This window comes from Panulirus ornatus, chromosome 23 (assembly GCF_036320965.1).
Source record: "Panulirus ornatus isolate Po-2019 chromosome 23, ASM3632096v1, whole genome shotgun sequence".
Classification (NCBI taxonomy): Eukaryota; Metazoa; Arthropoda; class Malacostraca; order Decapoda; family Palinuridae; genus Panulirus; species Panulirus ornatus.
Window position 1 is genome coordinate 2,382,501 of NC_092246.1, and position 26,003 is coordinate 2,408,503.

The 26,003-nt window shown below is 42.2% G+C and overlaps 1 protein-coding gene across 2 annotated transcripts in view; it reads right to left on the reverse strand.

Annotated features, from left to right (window-relative positions):
• Positions 1-26,003, reverse strand: part of LOC139756712 (uncharacterized) — an 83,118-nt gene that overhangs the window by 44,690 nt on the left and 12,425 nt on the right. For both annotated transcript variants that reach the window (XM_071676396.1, XM_071676395.1), the window contains exon 2: positions 7,303-7,367. In XM_071676396.1, coding sequence (XP_071532497.1) covers positions 7,303-7,367 — 65 coding nt within the window. The remainder of the gene's footprint in view (positions 1-7,302; positions 7,368-26,003) is intronic.

Consider the following 26,003-nt stretch of genomic DNA (forward strand, 5'->3'; position numbering starts at 1 on the left):
TGATGACAGTCTCATAACGTCTATAGGATACGATGTTTAAGAGGCAAATTAAGAAGAAGAAGAAAAAAAAACAGGAGTTTGGGTCTGAAGTGTTGGGAGAGTGTTTGGGTAAAGAGAAAAAAATCTAAATAACCAATTTTACGTAACCCCCAACTCAGGGTCTGCACCCCCTTAGATCCTGACCCCCGAGCCTCCCTCAACGTGACCCCAGAGATGGACGATGATTCGAAAATATTGACCAAGCAGCCTGGACACCGACGAGCCATCTTTTCCACGAATTATTGACATCTCTGAAGGTGAACAAGGTTCACTTCAGGCCAACTACGCACAAATAGCAGCTTCTTCATGTAAAAATCTTCATAAAAATCAATTTCACGCTTCAGCATCCTCTTAACAGATAAAAATGATCATCGCAAAATCCTCCCACATCATTAATAAGATAAGAGAATAATGAAAAGATGGTAAACAATGAGAGAATGACAATAGATACGAAACAAAAAATCGTTTGGAAATATTATTGGAACAAAACATGGCCACAGGGTATGACCGCTTCCTCAACAACTCTCTCTGAACTTCGTAAAATTTTCACGTGAACTTTAAGAATCCTGTTTGTGCATCTCAGAAGAGATATTTATGGGAATCTTTATAATTATCAGTTGTTGCTTATCTTCAAAAGAAAAAGTTGATAAAGCCAGCTATGAAGTAACACAGTGCAAATAATAATGATAATAATAATAATGAAAATAATAATAATAATAATAATAATAGTAATAATAATAATAATAATAATAATAATAATGATAATGGTTGATAAAGAAGGCTTTATAAGAAAACAGGAAATGAGGAGTGATCTATGATCTGTGTGATATTATGGAGAAACATAATGTTTGATAACTTCCTTGATATGATAGATATACGAGAAGTGGATTACCAGTTTCCTTAATGACAGGAAAATGACGTGTTCCGAAATCTTAACTTGGAAACACACGCACACACACACAAACACACACACACACACACACACACACACACACACACACACACACACACAAAAAAAAAAAAAAACATTGAAGAACAATCAACAAACCTCAAGGGTGCCTTAATCGAGAGAAAACGGAAGCAAAACCAACAGAAAATAAGATGTGGGAAAAGGATTCGAAAAACATTTAATGAAACATTTCGGTTCGCAACAAAACATGACCTAGTTACGTTTCCTTCACGAATTTTTTGTCCCATTTCGTCTCGTTTTGTGCCAAAGCCTCAAAGGCGATATGAATTACACCGAAAGAATAAGAAGAATGGGCTGTAACTCCTTATGTTCTGCCCCTAATGGGGCTTGACAGGAATAATACTAGTTTGATACAATAAACATCTTGTGTGCGGCTAAGGCAGGAGCTGGATTGCGTTCCCTCCGCCACTCACAGACCACATCTGCACAGAGTGCGCACTGCTTATATGCAGAACACACACACACACACACACACACACACACACACGTACACTCACGTCGATGACTCTGGCATTTGTACGACCATTAAAAGCAGCTTACTCCCACAATCCCTCCCTCCAAACTCCCTTATAACATCCTCTAGGTCTAGATCAGCACCAACAGCAGTACTGCCAACCACACACAGAACGATGTCGTACTCATTAGTCGTGCGTCCTGACCTCTATCCTCCCACCCTCAACCCTTACTGTCCCACCAGGGCCTCCAGGCAGCTCAGTCCAGCAAGCTTCTCGTTGTCACTTGGAATGATAAACTAAGCTAGAAGGAACATGTCAGGACCATCATCAGACCCTCCAACCTCACGCCATCTGCACTACCCTGCGCCTCGTGACCACAACTTTCATTCGCCCTGTAACTCACCTTTTTGCTTCCTCGCCTGGTCGTACTCCCGATCCACCACACAACAGAGGATACTAAGAAGAGACATGGAAAATGGTACGTCGGTCCCTCCCACACGACCTATTAAGAGGCTCACCACACACAAATCCTCCCGACTCTCTCCAAACATCACCTCGACCTCATTCAACGATTGGAAAAGAAGCTACTGCACCATCTCGCCACCATTACCTCCTATTACATGAGACCCCTCGTCCCCAAGGTGCTGTTCACCACCACAACTATAACGAGCCCATACGAGTTCGTTCAAGACGAGTCAAAGCCTAACCATTGTAAACATTCATCAACACCCAATAGATTGGTCATCAGCCTCTATACCTCAGTGTGTGTATACATACTGTCTATCTTCCTACCCTCTCCAGTCATTCCTCGTAAGCTCATCGCTTAATGTGATATGTATTATCTCATTTATATTTTCCACCTTTGGTTGCAAATAATTCATTAAAATGTTTATTATTATCATCATTAATATTATCATTATCATTAGTAGTTGCAGTAGTAGTAGTGGAAGAAGTAATAGTATTATCATTATCACTATCATTATTAGTGGTAGTAGTAGTAGTAGAAGTAGAGGCAGTATCATTGTTATCACTATTATTATCATTAATAGCATTATCCTTCTCATTATCAACATTATCATTCCACATGCTTATGTATAAAGGTGGATAAGAATACAGTGCAGTACAGGTGGACTTTAAGGTCAGTGACCTCACGTTAAGGCAATAGAGAGACATCCAAATATATCCTGTAATGATAATCCATTTTACCCAGAAGTCCTACAACTGAAGACAAGTGACTGGCGACGTCTGGAATCCCCAGACAAAGCTTGGTGATTGGCCAACTGGAGACCAATAACGTTAGAGATTTTACTGTGACGACCTCAGACTAAAATTCTTATTGGTCCAGTGATGACTGACCTGACTTTCAGTGTTTACATGAGTGACGTCAGGCAATCCCACAGACTGAGGCTGAGTGAAAACGAAATTCATCATTTACAAGAATGACGTCATAGATGTTTGCTGTACCCCCCCCCCCCTTTGGATGACGTCATACGTGTCCTCCGATTGGTTAGGTGAAGGTATGCAGCCTTACACACACACACACACACACACACACACACACACACACACACACGTGTGTGTGTGTGTGTATATATATATATATATATATATATATATATATATATATATATATATATATATATATATATATATATATATAATTCAGTCGGAGGGGAGGGGAGTTCTTGGGAACGCCTCAGCGGTCAAGGAAACAGCCAAGAAAAGGTAGCCAAAGAAAGGAGTTCTCTTTTGTCGTCTGGCCAGACAATAGAGACCTGAGGTCTTTGAGAAGTTCTCAAGACACAACAGTGGAGTTAAAGGCGATGGCGCTGCGGCCACAGTGAACGCCAGACTAGTGGTCAGCAAGACTGTTATATATTCTTTTTCCTCTTCACTGGATCCTTGAGGCTTCGGGCAGAGGTGGAGGCTTCGTGAGGTTTGGTAAAGCCAGGTTGAAGTAGGTGCCTTATGAGGTTGGAGTGTGGATCTGGTAGGTTGAACGGGGTTAGGTCATTGGACGCGTGAGTGGTTCTCAATGTTTACTTGGGGTTGAATGGTTCTTCAGGTTTAGCTGGGGATGAGGGGTTCTTAGGGCTCAGGTAGAGGTGTGTAGTTCTTCAGGTTCAGCTGAAGTTGAGTAGTTTTTAAGTTTAGCTGAGGCTGAGTGGTTCTTAAGGTTTAGGTGAGGATGAACAATTCTTTAAGCTTAGCTGGGGTTAAGTGGTTCTTTAGTTTACCTGAGGTTGAGTGGTTCTTGAAGTTTAGCTGGGGTTCAGTGATTCTGCATATAAAGCTGGAGTGGGATGGTCCGTGAGATTTAACTAGGTTTAAGGACTTGTGCAGATTTAGGTGAAGTTATACTGCAGCTTTAACGGAAAGCTTGAGGCTTCTTCGTATGAAAGATAGACTTAATTAAGCTCCTGGTCTTTCCTGAGTCCCGCTCCAGTGTCCAACACATTTCACTGTTTTTCATTCCTGTTTTGTGAACTTTCGTCAGATCTTAACATTATTAGACTGCCTTTACTAAATATGAGTTACACACAGACGTATAGACCCCTTCGAAATAGATGCTTTAACTCTGAGAAGATAATAGACTGAAAAAAAAGACATTCAGACAATAGGTAAATATCTTCCAATGTTCTGCCTTAGATATTCTTCTAATCTATATTCAGTAAGTTTGTCCCCAGCATTCTCTTCAATCTTTCTGTCCTTTCCCACGCATCTCACAAGTTCAATACTCCCTCATTTTCCTTCCAAACCATCTCCCTCACCTTTCAAAACCTTTATTCCCTTAACCTTTCCTTATCTCCTCATCCCCCTCAATCAGCACCCATTACATTCCTTCATCCCTTACCTCCCTATTCATCACAACCCCATCATCTTCAACAACCGCTAAGCACCAACAAAAGGGTTAGAATAAAAGGAATGCCTCGAGAACCAACAGGAAGGTGATCAAACAGATTACATATAGTATGTCAATATCCTCCAGAAAATTGCCTCCTAACAACTTACCTAACCGTCAAAAGACAAAATCTACCACAATATGTAAAGTAGAAAAAATGCGAAAAAACGAAAATATTTCTTTTCTCTTTTTGTTTACATATGAGATGGCTCAAAGTTGTCTTGTTTACACTGACGTCAAATTCTGAGGATGGGGCAAACAAATCAGACATCACAGTGACCAGCAAACATTGAATGATCAATTATGGACAGAAAGTTGACTTCATGTGGGTGGAGATAGAATAAGTGCCACATGTATGATATCTAACCAACTCCACGTTTCCTTCGGTTCAGCTGGAACGCCCGTGCAACTACTTGGTGGAAATATATATATGAAATAGACCAGCTACACATCTCTGTCTACTAGGTACCTGTTGTCTATACCTATTTCTCTCCACTAAAGTCTACAATAGTACTTCAAATTCACTTTATCATCCCTTATCAAACTAATCTATGGTTCGTACTTTGTCTTAGCTACCATTGTTAATATCAGATTCTCTAACCTGACGCCATACAGTGAATAACACCGTGTGTGTGTGTGTGTGTGTGTGTGTGTGTGTGTGTGTGTGTGTGTGTCAAGCTTTAGCATAAATCTGGAGGATGATAAGCTTGTGTCTCTCACTGTAAACGCTGGAGAGATCAAGAGATGAGGGAGAGAGACACCATAAACAGAGCTGACGTAGATACCTTCCATAGATTTGTTGAATCAGCGGATCACGTGCGGCTCTTCTCTCTCTCTCTCTCTCTCTCTCTCTCTCTCTCTCTCTCTAAAAGACATCAGGAAGAAAATTTTTTTTGATAAGGACTCATCAACTCCCTGTACTACCTATAACCAATTTAGTAATAAATGACAATATGTATAATATAATAAAACGTTTTACTAAAAAAGAAAAAAAAAAGATTTTTTTTTTAAAGAAAACGTCAAAACGTTAGCGGGAGAAAACATCTAAAAATTTCTTTTCCCAACTCATTCTGGCCAGGTCGGTCCTTTATCACCCTGGGGGGGGGGGGGTGCCGGGACGGAGGGGGATGATTTGGGGATGGAGGGGGGAGGAGGGGGAGGGAGGGAGGGAGAGAGGGAGGGGGGGCGTGAAATCCCAAGACTCCATAAAGCGAAAATCCGTCAACAGTGCGAGTCAGCTGGGATTAACATTGGCATAATGGCCGTGATGATTCTCTCTCTCTCTCTCTCTCTCTCTCTCTCTCTCTCCCTCCCTTTGTGCTCCTGAGGATCTCTCCTCGCCTCTCCACGTCTCTGCTTAGCAATGGAGAGAATCCCTGGCTGTGTGCAAGAGGCACGTCTGGGATAGCTGGCCACGGGTGGTAGTGGTGGTGGTAGTGGTGGTGGTGGTGGTAGAGGTGGTGGTAGTGGTGATGGTGGTAGAGGTGGTGGTAGTGGTAAAGGTGGTGGTGGTAGTGGTGGTGGTGGTGGTGGTAGTGGTGGTGGAAGTGGTTGTAGGGGTCGTGGTGGTATGTTAGTGTTCATGAATACGTCTCTATTCTCCTATATAACATATTTCTCTCTCTCTCTCTCTCTCTCTCTCTCTCTATATATATATATATATATATATATATATATATATATATATATGTATGTATTATCCCTGGGGATAGGGGATTAAGAATACTTCCCACGTATTCCCTGCGTGTCGTAGAAGGCGACTAAAAGGGGAGGGAGCGGGGGGCTGGAAATCCTCCCCTCTCGTTTTTTTTTTTTTTTTTTTTTTTTTTTTTTTCCAAAAGAAGGAACAGAGGGGGCCAGTTGAGGATATTCCAAAAAAGGCCCAGTCCTCTGTTCTTAGCGCTACCTCGCTAACGCGGGAAATGGCGAATAGTTTAAAAGAAAAGAAAGAAATATATATATATATATCTCATCAGAGTAACTGTCATATGTAAGTTCTACGAATTTCAGTCACACATACTTATGCACAGTTAGGTATAAGTACCATAATACATATATATATATATACAAATATATACATACTAAGATTTACACACACACACACACACACACACACACACACACACGCGCACACACACATATACGCACACACCCCAAGTCCTGCTCATTATAATCACGTCCCTATACACACACATCTTCCCCAGGGCCACAACATCCTGGCAAGACATTCACATCCTTCATCCTGACACAGCTCCCTCCCTCCCTCCCTCCCTCCCTCCGTCCCTCCCTCCCTCCCTCCAACATTCCCTTCCTCTTTCCCTCTAACATTCCTCTCTCAAAAGAGGACCTCCCGCATGGCCCCCTATCCCAATCTAGTTTCCATCCATAACCTCTCTCTCTCTCTCTCTCTCTCTCTCTCTCTCTCTCTCTCTCTCTCTCTCTCTCCATCCCGTCACCTCTTACGTCACCCATCAAGAAACAAATCTCCCTACGCAGGATTTCTCTCCTCCTCCTCCTCCTCCTCCTCCTCCTCCCAGATTTGTCTCCCTCTACCCTCCTCCTCCTCCTCCTCCCGTCAGAGCGAGACAAGACCCTGATGAACCTTGATCTCGGTGGGCCATTTTCCCCAGTTGACTTACGGGCCTCACCTCCATCAGCCTCAACACGGGGCTTCCTGGGGGATTATCTCTCTCTCTCTCTCTCTCTCTCTCTCTCTCTCTCTCTCTCTCTCTCTCTCTCTCTCTCTCTCTACCATAAACCACCAGTGTTGCAAATCTTTTTTTCCCCTCCTCTGGATTTTCCAAACTTTAGCATCAACACTGCCGTCCTACGAGACACAGAGACACAAGCAAACGAACACACACACACACACACACACACACACACACGTACCCAGCATGTCACCACCTCTGAACACGACAGCATCTCAGTCTTACCTGCACGTGCGCGTGACAGTCGTCCACTGGCAGACAACGAGTCGCACCGAAATGTCCATTAGCATCTGAAAGGTCAAAGAAAACGAGACTTATTGATTACTGGAGACAACAGTAAGGTTGACAGCTTCACATAGTATTACCAACGTGATAGAAACCTCTCTCTCTCTCTCTCTCTCTCTCTCTCTCTCTCTCTATACACACACTCACATATGTATACATATATATATATATATATATATATATATATATATATATATATATATATATATATATATATATATATATCATATTTCTTTCTTGTATCTCCCCTGATGATGTGATTATTACACAAAAGTGCACTTGGGAACTTATCGTGTTTTATTTTCCCCGTGGACTCGTGGACTCATAAGAATATACTTGATCACGCGCAAAATTGTGATCCTTTCCAACATAGGAATATATATATATATATATATATATATATATATATATATATATATATATATATATATATATATATATATCATTAGAATCAATATGTATATGGGTTACGATCTATGAGTTCCTCATCTTTAATCTGAGGTTAGGCATCATAATAAATCACTGGAGTGTGACATTAATCACTTATACTCAACCGCATTACTTATATGTAATTGGTCGCTGTGGATCAATCGGCGTGTGAGACTGGTTAATTTGTACTACCCAATACACCTGATTGGTCACTTTGAATATATTACCGTCTTGATTGGCCCTACAGATGGGCAAATGTTTGGCTAGGAGTTCCCCTTTATTGGCCCATGTCTCCACTAATCAGGTATTAGGACTGATGTGACGTCATCTCAACAATTACGTCACATGTCTTTTAAATGATGACGTAAAAGACAAGATGTTCGTTCACACACTACTCACACACTGTACTCACACACAGACACACACACACACACACACACACACACACACACACACACAAATAGATCTATAAAGAGAGAGAGAGAGAGAGAGAGAGAGAGAGAGAGAGAGAGAGAGAGAGAGAGAGAGAGAGAGAGACAGAGAGAGAGAGAGAGAGAGAGAGAGAGAGGGGGAGGGAGAAAGAGAGGGAGAAAGAAAGAGAGAGAGAGAGAGGGGAGATTACACCAGTGGGCGGAGCCTCAAATGCAGTGGAGGGGAGAGGAGCACAACATGCAGCCCCTCACCCCTCCGTCAACAGTATAGGGGAGTGATTGGTGAGCGATTGGCCAAAAGTTTAGATTGGAAATGTGAAGAGGATTACCCATAGTAGTGGAGGCCAATGCCAGAAATCACAAGAAAGATATATCCTGATGTAATGACAAAAAATACACTCACCTCTTCACTCAGAGGCTTATTCATATATTCATGTATCTATAAAACAGTTATGATATACGCTAAAGGCAATGTTAGGGTCAAAAACCTTCTAAATGTGTGGTAAATATATAGAGTTTTCCTATATCGACGCAATGGTTGTCTTCTGGTGAGTTTGTGGCAACACTGTGTGGCCAGCCTATGGGGTAAAACCTTTGTTATGATTTGTCTGTTTTTCTTTTCCTAATTCCCGATCAATTCCTCGAGTATTCTGCTTCATATATATATATATATATATATATATACAAAGAAAAAAGAGTGAAGTTACTTTATGGTTATCCAAGAAAGATGACTAAAATAAATACAAAAATGAGTAGTGTCTGAAACAGAAAGGAACCTGCAACACAACTTTAAGAAGATATGGAATTATACAAATGATAAAATAATACACAAAAAGTGGCAAATCTAGAAAAAAATAGGTTTAAAATATAGATGAAAGTACTGAATATACGAACCAAAGAGTGGTAACTAGATTTAAAAGATATATATATATATATATATATATATATATATATATACATATATAATTTACATAGAGAGTGACACAAAGAGTAAGGTAGGATCAATGCAAATAGCAAAGAAAACGGGCGTAACTCTGAGGGAGAGGGGTAACAATAACAATAAATCGTCACTAATGAAAAAAGGAACTTCAGAAATTATATAGGGAACAGAAAACCCATGAAAAAATGTCAGTAAACACTATGAAGACCCATAGTATATGGTAATTAGAAAATTATGTTTATAACATAATTATAGACAGACTTTCTGTTCCCGCCAATTGTAGACTAGTTAATGACCTCTGAAATTATACACTGTACAGGAAATTTGTCACATAAGCGTACATTATACCTCTGGTCCAACAGAAAACGAGAATAATGTTTTATAATTTACTGTTCCCGCGTAGAACATAAGAAGCCACACTGAAAATAAATTACATGGACAGGATATCTATTCAAATGACATCCATCAAAATTTTGAGTTATACCTCGTTTTCCTTGTGACACTGAGGCACAGCAAGTGTGCAGTAACGATAGATTTAGAAAATGTTTGGTGGTGATATGCGTTAGGTGGACGATAGGGAACTTGGGATGAATCTTAGGAGTTATTATCCTTCTTATTTTCCTTCCCCTTGCTAAGCTTCCTCCTTGTCCATGCGTCACTGCCAAGGATCCTCCAACAAACCTCTTCACGTTTTCTGCACTCCCAGACGCTTTCCCTTCAATCAACAATCACGAAAGATTTTCGTCTCTCTCTCTCTCTCTCTCTCTCTCTCTATATATATATATATATATATATATATATATATATATATATATATATGTGTGTGTGTGTGTGTGTGTGTGTGTGTGTGTGTGTATGTGTGTGTGTGTGTGTGTGTGTGTATTCCCTTAGCGGACGAAGGCAATAAATTTTCAATAATACTAGTAATAATGGGTTATTCCTTCCTCGATAATTATAGGTAATACCATATGGCCTTTACTTTCACCTAGTGTGTTTGTTCTGACTCTGAAATGTAAGAAGCTTCGGCACATTTGTGTCGAGTAAATATTCATCATTTATTCAGTTTTTAAGGAAGGTCACTTTACATGACATTATTAAAAGGGATCATGAGAGAGGTGACAGAGACAAGTTCGGAGAGGTGAGGTCTGCTCTCTCTCTCTCTCTCTCTCTCTCTCTCTCTCTCTCTCTCTCTCTCTCACGATGATAACAAATATCAATTTTGAGAGCGTAATTTTTTTTCCAATCCATATATCAGAGTGCAAAGATATACTTCCTATCCAGTATTCATATTTCTCCTTCTTTGTCACTTATAGAATCATCTAAGTATAGACAGCAGACGGAGCTATGATACCAGTATCCACATATTTTTTCCCTTCTAATGTTTAGACTTCAACATGTTACCAACAACAACTTGTGTCAAAGACCACAAGACTCACCCCAACAAGAAAGCGATCCAATGGTTACATGATAAACTTCTCCCAGCAACATGATTAACTTTTCTGCCCAAACATAGACACAGCAGAGCCGAGAGTGGACACCACTAACTGTAAAGGTCTATACAGAGAACATTAGCCTAAGCTGACACTGGGCTCCCAAACCTTAAGGAATCTTTGAACTTCACACACTAGGCTAGTGCTAAGGGCCCACATTAACCCCGAATTGGATATATCTTGTAACTGCCAATATCTAGAACTAACCCAATGGATGAAACTATTAGAGGAATTTCAAACCTTTGTCTGTGGCTGAACTAAAGCTAAGAAACGTTCGTTGACCCTAATGCAAAGAGGAAAACCACGAAAGATTCCAGGCGAAAGAATCTTAAGTTAATCTCAAATTTGAAATTACATTTCCAGCAACGAAGATGAGAACATTAAAGACTAAAACAGACTTAAGAGTTTACGGTTACAGCTGGAGAATGAACTTCTGAAATCTGAAATTCCGTAGTAAACCAGCTACTACCACAGACACCCACGGAAAGAGGTAAAGGAACCCACCAAGAACATGTCACACGATTTTCCCTCGCGTGAATAATAGGGAAATTAAACTGATGCCACCTCATGAGGTTTTATCAGGACGTGATAAAGTCGATTGTCTCCATCATACCTGGCCGGGCCAGACGAGATTAAGCGGCGTCGTTAACCGGATATCACCGGTAAAGAACCTGGAGACAGGATGAAAGATGGGGTCCGGAAATTGAGTACATGGCGATGGGTACCCATGTTGCCCTCATGGATCCATGGGACTTACGTACGTGCCTTACGATCATGGCTCTGTGTGTGTGTGTGTGTGTGTGTGTGTGTGTGTGTGTGTGTGTGTATACAAGTGAGTGGTCACCAACTTGATATGCGTATATTCATATATATGTGAACATTCACGTAACAACAGCCCAGCTCTATATACATCCCCAGCTTAGTAAACAATCCAAGCTTGAAAGAACTGTACAGCTCAACAGGCATCCCCAGCTTGATAAAACGTTCCCAGTTTAATAAACATTCCAAGCTTAATAAGCTTTCACAGCCTAAGAAAAATTCCAAGCTTGGTAAACATTCTCAACATTCTTAGCTTGTCCAACATACCAAGTTTAACAAACATTCACAACCTAATAAACGTTTCCACCTGGATACATATCTTTTCACAATGAAACAACAGTAACTGACGCCTATTCCCTGATAAATTACTTTTTTTCTATTACAGATTATTAGACATTACAGTAAACAAGAGGACAGTAACCCTACCATTAATAAATCCTTGTCATATACAATAGGACAGTAATCCTACCAATTACTAAATTCAACTGCATACAAGAGGACAGTAATCCAGCCAATTAGCAGCCTCAGCATACAAGAGGGCAGTAATCCTAGCGAGACACACATGTTTCCCTTAAGACAATTCTTACCATACCAAGCGTTGCTCACCCTCTGTAATTTGCATTAATAATCACATAACTGAGCCAATTTAAGTTTGGTAACTTAGACCGTTGACTTGAGGCCGTTCACTGTGTAACGCTGCTGAAGCGTTACACACACAACACACACACACACACACACACACACACACACACACACACATACTAATAGGAGTAAAGACATGTTACATATATACAAGGTTAGGAGACGGGGTAACACGAGTTTAAAACTCTCCCCGTAACACACAGATAGTAATTACACACACACACACACACACACACACACACACACACACACACACACACACACAAACAAGACCATCCGTGTGGGTAACACTTTCTTGCCTTCCCGTGGGTTATTTACCATTTGAAGCCCACAACAAAAACGTAAGACGGCCTTCCCAACTGACTCACACACGCCTCCATCTTGGACACAGTAAAGTCAGCCAGAGAGCTTTCTATAGCACGAACTATACCCAAACCTTCCCTCCCTTGAGTGTATTCATTACATCCTCCCTTTGTTAAACAAGAGTCCAGGCCACCTCTTATCATGGAGTCTGTACGTCCCTCTATCATTCACTTGAAAACTTCACATAAAACCTTGCTACACTATACTTATGTCCTCCTTGTCTTTAATATACACAAGGGTGCTTATGTCACTTAGCGACATTATCCTTTGACTTCCTAACCACGCATTGTGGTCATGACATCATCCTTTGAGGTACAGAGTGACTTCAAACTCCTCAACACATCGTATACGCGCCATCAGACACCACCACAAGCACTATCATCCTTGTTCATAATCACCTCGACAATTCCTTTACGCTTCGTAACCAAAAAAAAAAAATAAAAAATAAATGATATAACAGCCACCATTAACAAGGGTATTATTACTGTATCAGTATATCTATTATCACTACGTAGCCTTCCATACAATGAGAGGGGGGGGGGATCATCCATCCTCCACACGGTCACCATACCTCAGTCTATCATAACACACATTAGACGTGAAACGGAACAGCGCCATCACAAACCATGCCATCTTCGCTCTGAACGTTTACCTGTGATACCATCTCCTCCCTTATCATTACCAGTGATAGCATTATCTGCCATGACGAAATGATAACATCCTCATAAGATGGACTGGTCAAATGATCTTCGGTATCCTCCGTTTATCACCTATATCTCAGAGCGGACCTAAAACAACCCCTTATCACACGCACTGTCATCTCACTCAGAAACCACAACATTTCATGACCTCAAATTGAAGGAACCATCATTACGAACCAGCCACGTCCTCCTCTCTACCATCAGGGCCAATAAATTTCCCTTTTCCCCAGCCTACGACCCAATAACCAATCATCACTTACCGTACAATTACAGACCATCCTATACCGTACCATACAATAAATGCCAACCTTAACCTTCCCTTACACCCCTATATAATAATCCACTTTTGACCAGAAACGCGTAAAAAAGAAATGTTTACAAGCTACATCCGCAATGACAAATTATCCCTTCGACTTCACCGCCTCCCAAATCTCGTCTTACAAGAACGCGACCATTACAACACCTTGAGCGTCCGGGCCATTGATGCGACGCTAATGGCCAGGCGCTCCGTCTCCATCACGCGCGACAAAAGGCCACCGGAAGATAAACCCAGGGAGGGAGTGGTTTAAGTGAGTCCGGCAAGTGGACGGAGACACATGGTTTATGTGCGTTAACAGGGCCCCTCCGCCAACGAGCCGAAGACCTCCTACAGGCTTTAATCTCGACGCCTTCCCGATAAAAGGGGACCACCGCTAAGACTTTAAGTACGCCACTGGGTAACAACACCACCTCCCCATACCCGCGGGAGGGACAACGTAGCAGTAATGAATCAAGGTTTGACGAAGCCCAACCCGCACCTCCTCCTCCCAACCATCCCATCTGCTCTAGTTATATTGTCAACCATAAACACGGGACGTCTCCACCAAGTCCATTTACAGGGGTTTTAGAGGTTAAGGAGTCAGGGGAACATGCCACCGAGGGAGTTAAGGACAGATGAAAAGAGGATTATCATTCTGAGGGAAGCGATCGGGGCCCTCAGCTGACCTGCTCCCTATTGTGTTCCTGTCACAAAAATAGAGGTTCAGACCGCCTCCCTTTATCATCGGCCCACACGGGGAGGTTCTCCCGAGCAGCAGCCACGCTGGGGTTACCGTGAACGTCTCTCCTCCGTTCTCTTTCTTAAGACACTCTACATGTATGTGTACGACAGAGAAGCGAAATGGGAGAGGAGACCTGTTCTGATTACCCCAAGGGTGATTGTACGATGCGAAAAGATGGGTGGTAATACAGAGGTTGGACTGCATCAGATGAGAGGCGATACAATGGATCCGTACGGAAGCTGAGGAGGAAGAGGAGGGGAAAAAAATGATATTCTGAGGCTGTTCTTTGTAATAAGGTTTGTGGTCAGAGGGAAGACAAGAGCCCACCACTACCTCCATCACCAACACCACCACCGCCATCATAACTATCACCACCACCATTCCAGTTGAACCACCACCTCAACATCCTCCCCATTACCACTGCCCTACCACCATCCCACACCAACACCACCACCTCCACCCATACATCATCCACGATCCCCACCACACCCCTACAACCATCACCAGCACAGCCCGCACCACCCTACCACCATCGCTACCACCACCCAGGTACACAAAGCGAACCTAAAGGTAAAACCTGAGCGATCTGTGCTCATAATGCCTCGTTCCTCTCTCATAATCGTGCGTCTAGTGATCATAAGTGTTCCTGTGTAAAACTCCTCAAATTGACGGTATAGAAATTGTTATATATTTTTCACCCTTTCATTCTATAACTCTTCATCCTGGTTTCTGAAGACTACGACACCTGCAGCAGGGAATACACCTGACTCTGACACGGAACGTGGTGTTGACCAAAGGGAGAATGGAATGTGTGCCTCCCATACCTCATGCTCACCGTCATCCTAACCCCTTCACGGCGACGACTTAACCCGTTTACTACAACGACTGAAACCCTTTAATACGACGACTGAACATCTTTCCCACGACGACTGAAACACTTGGGTGCGATGAATCCACCTCATCATTACGACGACTTTACTTTTTGAGTACGACAACTTAACCCGTTCAGTAGGATGCATGATAAGTCGTCGTGCGCAAAGGGTTAGGCCTTCGTACTCAAGGGGTTAAGTCGTCGTGCTCAAGGGGTAAACTTTCCCCCGTAATGCCCCGTTCACCAGGGGGACGCCACCTGCACCACAGGGAATGCCAACCCTGGCGTCTTTGTTGGACGAGTGATACAGGTCCTGCTGCCCCAGGGGCGGGACCACCTCATGCCAGGGTGAGGGAGGGAGGGACCATCTCATGCCAGGGTGAGGGAGGCAGGGACCACCTCATGCCAGGGTGAGGGAGGGAGGGAGGGACCACCTCATGCCAGGGTGAGGGAGGGAGGGACCACCTTATGCCAAGGGGTAGGCAGGGATCACCTCATGCCAGGGGGAGGGAGGGAGGGACCACCTCATGCCAGGGTGGAGGGAGGGAGGGAGGGACCACCTCATGCCAGGGGGAGGGAGGGAGGGACCACCTCATGCCAGGGTGGAGGGAGGGAGGGAGGGACCACCTCATGCCAGGGGGAGGGAGGGAGGGACCACCTCATGCCAGGGTGGAGGGAGGGAGGGAGGGACCACCTCATGCCAGGGTGAGGGAGGGAGGGAGTGACCACCTCATGCCAGGGTGGAGGGAGGGAGGGAGGGACCACCTCATGCCAGGGGGAGGGAGGGAGGGAGGGACCACCTCATGCCAGGAGGCATATGGTAAGCTTGGTAGGCCTTGGCAGCTCCACTGTTACCAACGCGGTCGATAGTTCTTACCTCCCACCAAGATTGTTTTCCACGTCGATATTTCATTGGCCACGACGCCAAAACATGGACGATACACCCGGCAGTGAGGAAGACAGTACAATACACCGTGGCGCTCACACAGGGAAATGGATAGTACCTGGGAACAATGCCATGATCCGTCTTGGCCTGCGATCGTGGCAACTCTGGGCCCGGCTCAGGTAAGGGTTGGCCGCGGACGAACGGGTCTGTGTGACTCGGAAATAAGCCAGGCTAAGAATTCCTTCCCACCTGATGTGAGCTTTTCTCAAGAGGGGACCACTAACCTCACCTCCAGGAGCAGTGGCGACCGCATTTCCAATGATTTGGCATCATAAATAACGTCTTCGACTCCCCAAATAAGAATCGTCCTTAAATGAACAGGCGGGGCATAAGGAGAACTTCATCAAACACAATGACAGCATTGGGACGAGAATATAAAAAAAAGTATAAGAGAAATAAGGGTTACGAGGACCTAACAAATACGAGGCGTTGTCATCCGTACGAACCAAGGAAGGTCGCCGTGCCCTTCGACTCTCTACGAATAATCTACAAATCCGCTTAACACACTTTCATACTCTCAATTATTTCCTTAAATCTTGTTTATGATGCTTCTTTTCAAGAGCTGAAGAGTTAATGATGTCTTCGGCCACTTGTTAAAGGGAAGAGAAGGCTATTAGCCATTGTCTGGGCCCCGTGGTGAGCTTCGGGGTAGCACAGGGACACACAAACCATTTTCCTTTTGTTAGAAATTGGTCTGTGAGTTGACGGAAACTTGAACGCTTCTGGCTGCGTTGCCCGAGAACATTGTTCACGTCGTCTGCTGCTACCGTGAGGTCGGAAGGGGAAAAAAGGATCGGAAAACATTCAGTGTTAGCGAGTGGTTATATCTGGGTTTAGTAAGGTGGCGTCTGTCTGTAAGCTGCTGTATCTTCAGATCGGAACGTCAGTCCGATACAGAGCGCCACTGTAAACCTAGTGTATCCATTTTCTCGATGCTGTACTACCTATGTATCCTGAGCATAAGGGAGGTAATCCACTCACTCGAAAGCTGCTAGAGGGTCATAAAATTACCTACGTCTCAGGGACGTAACTACCGTCAGTCATTACTGAAGGAGCAACATCGTTTACTCTAACAACATCATGGATACATTCAGCAGAGACAATCTCATGGTCATCATGGCTTAAGTGAACGTATGTAGCCACTATTGCATGATATCATTTCGACTCGGACCCTCCATGTAAACCTTTCTAGGAAAACCCAGACCCGAAAAAAAATTGCCTGGTAATTGTATTTCCAACCTTTCCTCGTGAGCCTTCCCACGTATTACATATCCACAAATGTCCCTCATCAACTTGATCAGTGCAGTATTTTGTATCTATATCATCCCGAAGCAAAGGTGTAGTTTGTACACTTGGGATTGTCCCTCGGCGTCTGTCCCAGTGCGTGAGATGGGATGATGTGCTTAGACACACACACACACACAAACACACTGAGGACAGATAGGTAGGGAAACCAGTTCATTTATCTTATAATACCAGACAAATCCAACATTGACCAAACACCTGGAGGAAAATGGTTTACCAAAACTAGGAGAACAGCGGAAGCCATCAACTACTCCCTCTAGCTAATAGTTGCAAAGCTAAAGGCGCATCACAGTCGATATCAGTCTCCCGTAATGAGGCACATGCGATCAAGGCCACTGGAGTTAACGTGGTTTCATTATCACAAATGATACAGTGTATTTCCTGCAGCAAACCCTCACTAGAATCAGGTCGTGTCACATGTGTGTGTCTCACCACAACACTCACCTCATGCCACACACACACACACTTCAACCGCACAGCCACACTCACATCACGTCGCATGCCTCATCTTCAACCACCCCCAACGGTGGCAAGTGGACTCAAATCACCACCACGCATTCCTCGCTCTTGACTAATTACCTTAATAAACTACACTTTTTTCCCCGCCTCATATCACATCCTTTGTATATCCGTAAACCCATAACTGACTCTACAATTCCTTGATACACTTGAAGTTCTAGATTGAGAGTTTGAATGTAATTCTAAAATACATTACTTAGCCTGCATTAACATTAGAGACATAAACACACTGAAGACTTCTCTAAGTTGAAGAAGAAAACCTTAACAAGGACACTAACAATGCAAATACTACAGTGACACAAGAATGCGATTGTAATGAATTATATTGGAAAAACCAGAGGTTGACTGTCGAGAATTGATACACGAATTATTCTTTTTTTGCAATCATTGCAAATCAACATCACACTTATAATCATTACATCCCAGGAACTTGAGATATATTAGTGCAGACAAAACTATACTTGTTTACCTCCAAGAAGGTGGGACAACAATCGAAGGAGATCAAAAGTAAGATAAGATCTTGTAATGTTGTGACATTTGACTCTATTTGACTTGACGGACTGAACAGGAAATCTAATTGTATGTCGTCGCTACTGCAAATCTACTGGAACGTCACATACACGTGTGTTCAGCTTCAATGCCATGTGCATTCACATTACCAGGGACCAGAACAACACCATCCCTTGTGCATTCACATGACTAAATGCACACTTTCAGCATCCCCAATGCATGTACATTACCAAAAGTAACCTTTCAACATCACCTGTGGATTCACATGGTTTAACTAATACCATCAACATCCCCTGTGCATTAACATGGCTTAACGTATACCCGAAACATCCCTTGTGCATTCACATTATCTTAGCCCCTACCCAACCTTCACGTATGTACTCACATATCTAAGCCCTTACTATCAACATGTTGGGTAATTATTGCATTCCTCCCTTCCATCTATGTCCCACACTCACATCTCTCATTTCTAACCTCAAACCCACCGTATCCTCAATAAATGTTAGTTTGGTACCACAAAATTCATCGAAAGCATCGACCATATGTTACCTTAGAAAAGGCAATAGACTCGCTTTCTACCCACATCAACATTCTCTAACGTAAACACAAGCCACAGTTTCTTTTAAGCTCAATCCTTTGACAAATATGTCGAATAATTCTTTCAAAAATCAGTCAATTATTTCTTTCAAACACCCGTCGAATAACTTCTTCAACATCTCGCCCTCTTGCTTTGCTTTCGTCCTTAACTCCTTCAGTCACCTCGTAAGAACGTGAGCGGAGCAACTTGGCTTCCTTGTTGGGGGCGAAGTTGTTCCACACACGTAAAGCTGTTCTTACAGTGGGACGATAACATCTTAATACCTGCCATTCCCTTGTTAACAGAATCCAGTGCAAAGTAATATACTTCATCAACCACCTTCTAAGACCATGTCTGACGTTCAAATTACCTCCATGTTCTCACTCCTGAATCTTTTCCGAGTTTGAAGATCAGTATATACCTCACTTGTTTCCAGCCAGAATCTCTTCTCGCAACTTCTCTCATGTTACTGATACCTTTACCTCATCCTCTCTCCCTTGCATTTCAATTCCAGACCCACATATCTTTGGTACTCCTTGCACAGGTATTCCAATTTGTACAGAATGAACAACTTTCGTAGTTTTAAGGTATAACATAACAGAAACCTATCTTTTCTTCATGAAGTGCAAGTCATTTTTTGCTTGTAGTCAGGATATATTATTAAAACCATTGAATATGGTTGATGTTATATACATCATCTAGTTCTGCTTTCTGTCCAAAAATATGATTAAAACATCGCTATGTGCATCTCAAATAGTTCTATATAAGAAAATCTTTTACCCAACACCTATATAAACACAGCTTGAACTCAACTTGTAAGACCCATGTAAGCATATCTTGAACCCAACTTGTAAGATCTATATAAACATCTTAAACCCAACTTATAAAACCAACATAAACATATTTTGAACCCGACTTGTAAGCCCTGTATAAACATATCTTGAACCCAATTTGTAAGACCTATATAAACACTTCTTGAACCCCACTTCGAACTCCTATACAAACACATCTTTAACCCATCATGTAATACATGACGTACACATGCACGACACCAAACCCTGCGACATCTAATGTACCACTCAACTCCCATCCTCTCTCCCAGTCTCCTGTGTAGTTTTAAACGCCACCAGAAGCCAGCCAACCACCAACATCCCATGTACATACATATTACGGGATATTCCTTACCTCCCATTCACCCCTATTATACCCATTCACCCCATTATTACACCCATTCACCTCAATATTAGCGGGGGACAGTTTACCAATACCCCACACAGACTGAAGACGATTCCTCCCTTGTATAAGGGAAGTCCCAAGAGAGTTAAATGGTGTTTAACCTTTCTAACCACTATTGTACCACAAGATAACACCTTTAAAACAGCCATAGACGGACGCAGAGTATGGTATAAGCGTCAATTATACCAAGATATATGGAGTTCATTTGATTACAGGAGCTACCGGCGGTAAATTGGCTTTGGAAATAAGGCACCAAAAAAACTTGTAGATGGTAATTAGGGTTTGTGACTACAGTAATAATGTATAGGTTGTCTGCTTAACCTATAACTTGGCTGATGCTTTCGACATAAAGATGGTTTAAGCTATGTAATCGTCCTTCCTCCTCTTGTGAATGTTAAGATCCTAAATATCTACTGCAGAAAGAAAAGCAATTGTGCTGCTGTACACACACACACACACACACACAGAAACACACACACACACACACACACAACACACACACACACACACACACACACACACACAGATGGCTAGATATATAGATAGATAGACAGATACATAGATAGATAGACAGATAATCACTTCTGCATCCCAAATGAATAAGAAAAAATATCAAAAGATTTCCTGTGAATCTTCTTCAAAGTTGTTACAACAAGAGATTTATTGTGTAATTCTTGAAAGCTTTTTTAACAAAAGATCTTATTAAGTTCGATTTCGAAGTTGATTGATATTTTTGAGAGAGGAAAAAGAGAGAAAAGAGGGAATGCCAATCAAGAAATTTCCTCTCATTGTCTTTGTTCAATCTACATCATGATGGGTTGTACAAACACAATGTTTCTTGTTGTTCCTTATCTTCTCAACTCAAACAGACTACAAATTCTTGTTTTATTTTATATCTCAAAGTTGTGACTCAAGTTGTGAATCGCTTTGGCACTTCATTCACCTGGATCTCCTTTGCTGGACACAAGGTAAAGGAGGAGAATCATGCAGATCCTTATGAAAAATCAAACAAAAAGTAATGAAGAAAGAGAGAGAGAGAGAGAGAGAGAGAGAGAGAGAGAGAGAGAGAGAGAGAGAGAGAGAGAGCAGAGAGAGAGAGAGAGAGAGAGAGAGAGAGAGAGAGAGAGATACGATGGCTGTCAATCAGCTGATTGGCCAACGGTCTAAAACGTTTGTATGCTTCTGATGTGTGACTTGTGGAAAACGTTTTACTCAGCTGGTATAAGTTGCCAGGTGGATTCTTTTTTTTTTTTTCATATATATTCTTTTAGTCGCTGATGAAAAGTCGAGCGGTTATTATCAAGCATGACTGTGTTGTCATTCATGTTTATTGCTTAAGGTACGTACGTGTTCGAGAGGAAATCTGAAAGATTGGATATTACGGTGGCGACGAAGATTTTCATTGAATTCTCTCTCTCTCTCTCTCTCTCTCTCTCTCTCTCTCTCTCTCTCTCTCTCTCTCTGCTCTACGTAGTGGGTGTCAGGCAGCCATCGACCAGAGAGGGTCTAACTGCCTTTTGGGTGTCGGATAGGGAGGGTTAGTGACAGCGGCGCAGTTGAGCCAGCTCTATAGATGGCTATCAAGTTCCCCTCCCTAGCCCAAGTTGATGTCATTCCTTCCTGACTCACCCCTGACATTCGGTCCACACACACACACACACACACACACTCCATCTCGCACATAACACTCGACAACGCACATTTCACACGACTCATTCTTCGTAGCCCGTCGTAAGAATTCATAATTGCAAAGTAAGTACTCTCTCTCTCTCTCTCTCTCTCTCTCTCTCCCCTGGCATGTCGACCGCTGCAGCAGCTGCGCGATTTAGGATGACTGGCACAGTTGGTGGGGAGGGGAGGAGAAAAAAATATATATATTGCATAGTAAAAAGAAGAGAGAGGGAGAGAGAGAGAGAGAGAGAGAGAGAGAGAGAGAGAGAGAGAGAGAGAGAGAGAGAGAGAGAGACTCCATATGCAGATGTGAGATAGTGTAATGTGAGTTAGTCTTGTCTGAAATATTCGTCTGGATGATGAAGCAGTTCCTTATGAATCCATTGCTTCAGCGAAACAAGTCTGGTCTGAATCACTGAAGCTGTTCCAATGCGAATCCGTGGCTTCAGACGAGCCTGCGTTTCAGCCGAACCCCCTGTGGACTGAGAACTAAAGCTGAATTCACCGAGCAGGAGATGAAGCAGCGGCAGGAACAGCAGCAGCAGCAGCAGGAACAGCAGAAGCAGCAGCATCAACAGTGCGGTGCTCGCGTGCAGCCAAGCGTCGAGGCCAGACAGGGTAGGAGGGAGCCAGGCAGGGAGAAAGAGGGAGACTGATGGAGGGAGAGGGAGGAAGAACTCCCGCATCTTCACATCTTCTGAAGCCCAAGACGGGAATCATCCGACTTTGTGTCCCTCAACTTGCAGGAAACTCCCACAAAACGTTGGAGACTCCCTCAACACCTCCAACCCGACTCCACCCTCCTGGGGATGATGGAGTGAACAGAGAATGAGGGAGGAATGGAGGTACAAGGAAGAAAGATGGGGGAGAAAGAAGAGGGAGGGCGAGGTGTGTGTGTGTGTGTGTGTGTGTGTGTGTGTGTCATCGCCAGCACTACCAGCACCGCCACTGGCAACCCTGCTCTAAGCCAGAGGGTTGCCACAAGTCACCAAACCTCACCCCATTTTTCCTCCCCTATTTTTCCACTATTTCACTACACCGGTGGCGTTTCTCAGCCACGGGTCTCACTGTTCACTGCCATTCACTCATTTCGTATCACTGTCAAAGGGTTTCGATGCCACTAACATTATCCTCTCACTGTCATCTCTCTTTCTCGTCTTTCCTCGCGGCTATCACTATTATCCACCTCACCATCAGTACCATTATCATCACCACCGTCACCATGGAGCACACACCATCATCATTATCACCATCATTACAATTAACACCACCATGAATTGCAGTAGCATTAACACCATCCACCATTAACACCATCCACCATTAACAACATCCACCATTAACACCATCCACCATTAACAACATCCACCATTAACACCATCCACCATTAACACCATTCACCATTAACACCATTCACCATTAACAACATCACTGTTATCACCAAGACTATTTGAAAACGTCTGTAAGGCACAGTACAAGACCTTCTTCCCCTTATTGGTAATACAAACTACAATTTCATCGACACTGTATTCTACCCTCACTACTACAACAGCGATATATCTTCTATTAATACAACATCAACTCAGCCTTAAGAACTACAACACTAGAAAAATTCGACAGCTACAACAACTCAACTTTAACAACTCCAGCACCAACAACATGTCAGTGTCTGCACCATATTGAATAACAAAATCTATAACCATGACTCCAATACTTATCTATAACCCATCATTGCATGTCTTTCACCTACAACTCCAACAAACGTTCTACATCTACAACACAAAGGAGCCATCTACTAGTTGGAATATAAATTGTATATGAATCATTACCAGAGCCAAAGTCTACAACACTGAATATCATCACATCTCCGACATGAAAGTTATCACAACAAACGCAGTTCACATCAACACAAAAAATATCACAACATTTATGATCGCATCATTAACCATGTATCCAACAGTAAAGCAATACAATATATTCCAGCGGATAGCTATCACAACCCGATCTCCTCAGCACAAAATAAAATATTCATAACTACAACTAAGAATATACTATCCATAGCAACAAATAAACAAATACAATCTTTACGATTGTTACATGTTTACAAGTAATAAACAAATTGCCTTTTCTTTTCAGAATCACTATCAATTACAGATTAAGAATGGCTATTTAAAGCCACTACTACTACTACTACTACTACTACTACTACTACTACTACTACTACGACCATCAGTTACTACAAAAGGATATGATACAATAGCTACTTCATCCATTATCATCGATTCAGATAACATTAAAAGCAATACACTATAAATCACCTCACAAAACTTGTTCTTACTATATATATATATATATATATATATATATATATATATATATATATATATATATATATATATATATAATGAGAAATTTCCTTATAGAGTAAGCACATGACATGTCCAACATGAATCAGAAGCATTTTTCAAACCAAGAACGCGAATCATGGAGAGAGAGAGAGAGAGAGAGAGAGAGAGAGAGAGAGAGAGAGAGAGAGAGAGAGAGAAAGAGAGATAGAGAGAGAGAGAGAGAGAGAGAGAGAGAGAGAGAGAGAGAGAGAGAGAGAGAGAGAGAGAGAGAGATTCCGCTTAAGCTGCAAAACATTTCAATTAAGCTGTCGCCAAAAGAGGAAATGTGACATAATGCATTGTGAATCGCAAAAGTAAACAGAGATAATACAATAAGAGACTTAATCTGGCCTTCCAACTCCTCGCCTCCACAAACCACAATGTTACAAAAATAAGCACATGAACAATTACCACATATTATGCCAGGCTCGCTAATTGCTTCTACAATTGCGTGAGACATGAATTAGCTACGGACGAAGAGATTACTCTCTCATACTCATATCCAATCGCTATAGCTTCATAAAAATGCACAAATCACATACCTTCAAGATTATAGCTAATGGAGACCATCAACTCTAAAATAGCTAAACTGATTATATATGAAAGAAACAAATACCTTAATGAAGTATTATGAAGTCCTCGATCATTCACATTGCTGATTTTGAAGCCATCAGGAGACCATATGTTAAATGAAATTGATAAACAATCCCTCAAGATTGTTTATCTACTCCCTCAGAATTACAGTATGTTCACTTTAGCTGACCTCTTCTGCACCTTATTTTTCTCAGAGAACATTGAGAGAAAAGCTTTCACAGCACACAAAAAAGAATATTTTCAATACGAATACATTTTACTGTATATAACACAATAAGGCTGAGTATAGTTGTGTAGGTCCGTTGTATCATTGTAGTCTCCTTGGGTATGTTGCTGAGCAAATACGAACACAAACAGTTACATCAGTGAGAGAGAGAGAGAGAGAGAGAGAGAGAGAGAGAGAGAGAGAGAGAGAGAGAGAGAGAGAGAGAGAGAGATTATTCTCAGAAATCACGCTGCAGATGCACCATGCACACACACACACACAGCTCGCTCATAACACTCACACAGTTCTCACACTACGCCCACTCTCCAGGACGCCCCTACAACCAACAGCGCTTCACTACACACACATTAGATCAATCCTACAGTTCACACTACCTACGCCAGTGCTGTAGAGCATATCACTTCCTCATACACCCGTTCATGTTACTTCTCTTCTGAAACACTTGTCTTTCCTACTGCTTTCCCCTGACACGTACCTTCCACTTCTCTTCTATATTTCCATCACTCTTTCACGTCTCTTCCTCTCACGTCAGACTCTTCCAATTTTTCTTACAATTCTCCCTCTTACTCTAGTCTTTCCTCTAACTTTACAGTCATCTTACCCCAACTGAAAAGTACCACAGAGCATATATATATATATATATATATATATATATATATATATATATATATATATATATAATCATTTTAGGAAACATATCTGCACATATGGCTCCACTGTTGATCATGAAAGTATTTTACAAAAATTCTTGTCTCCACAAACTTGACTGCATTAAAACACATAACTTTTTCTTTCCCTTTCACAGCACTGAACATATGTCAAATCACTGATATATATATGTATATATATATATATATATATATATATATATATATATATATATATATATATATATATATATCACAGTCCTCTGGTCTTGTCAAGGCCATGGAATATTTTGAGAAATT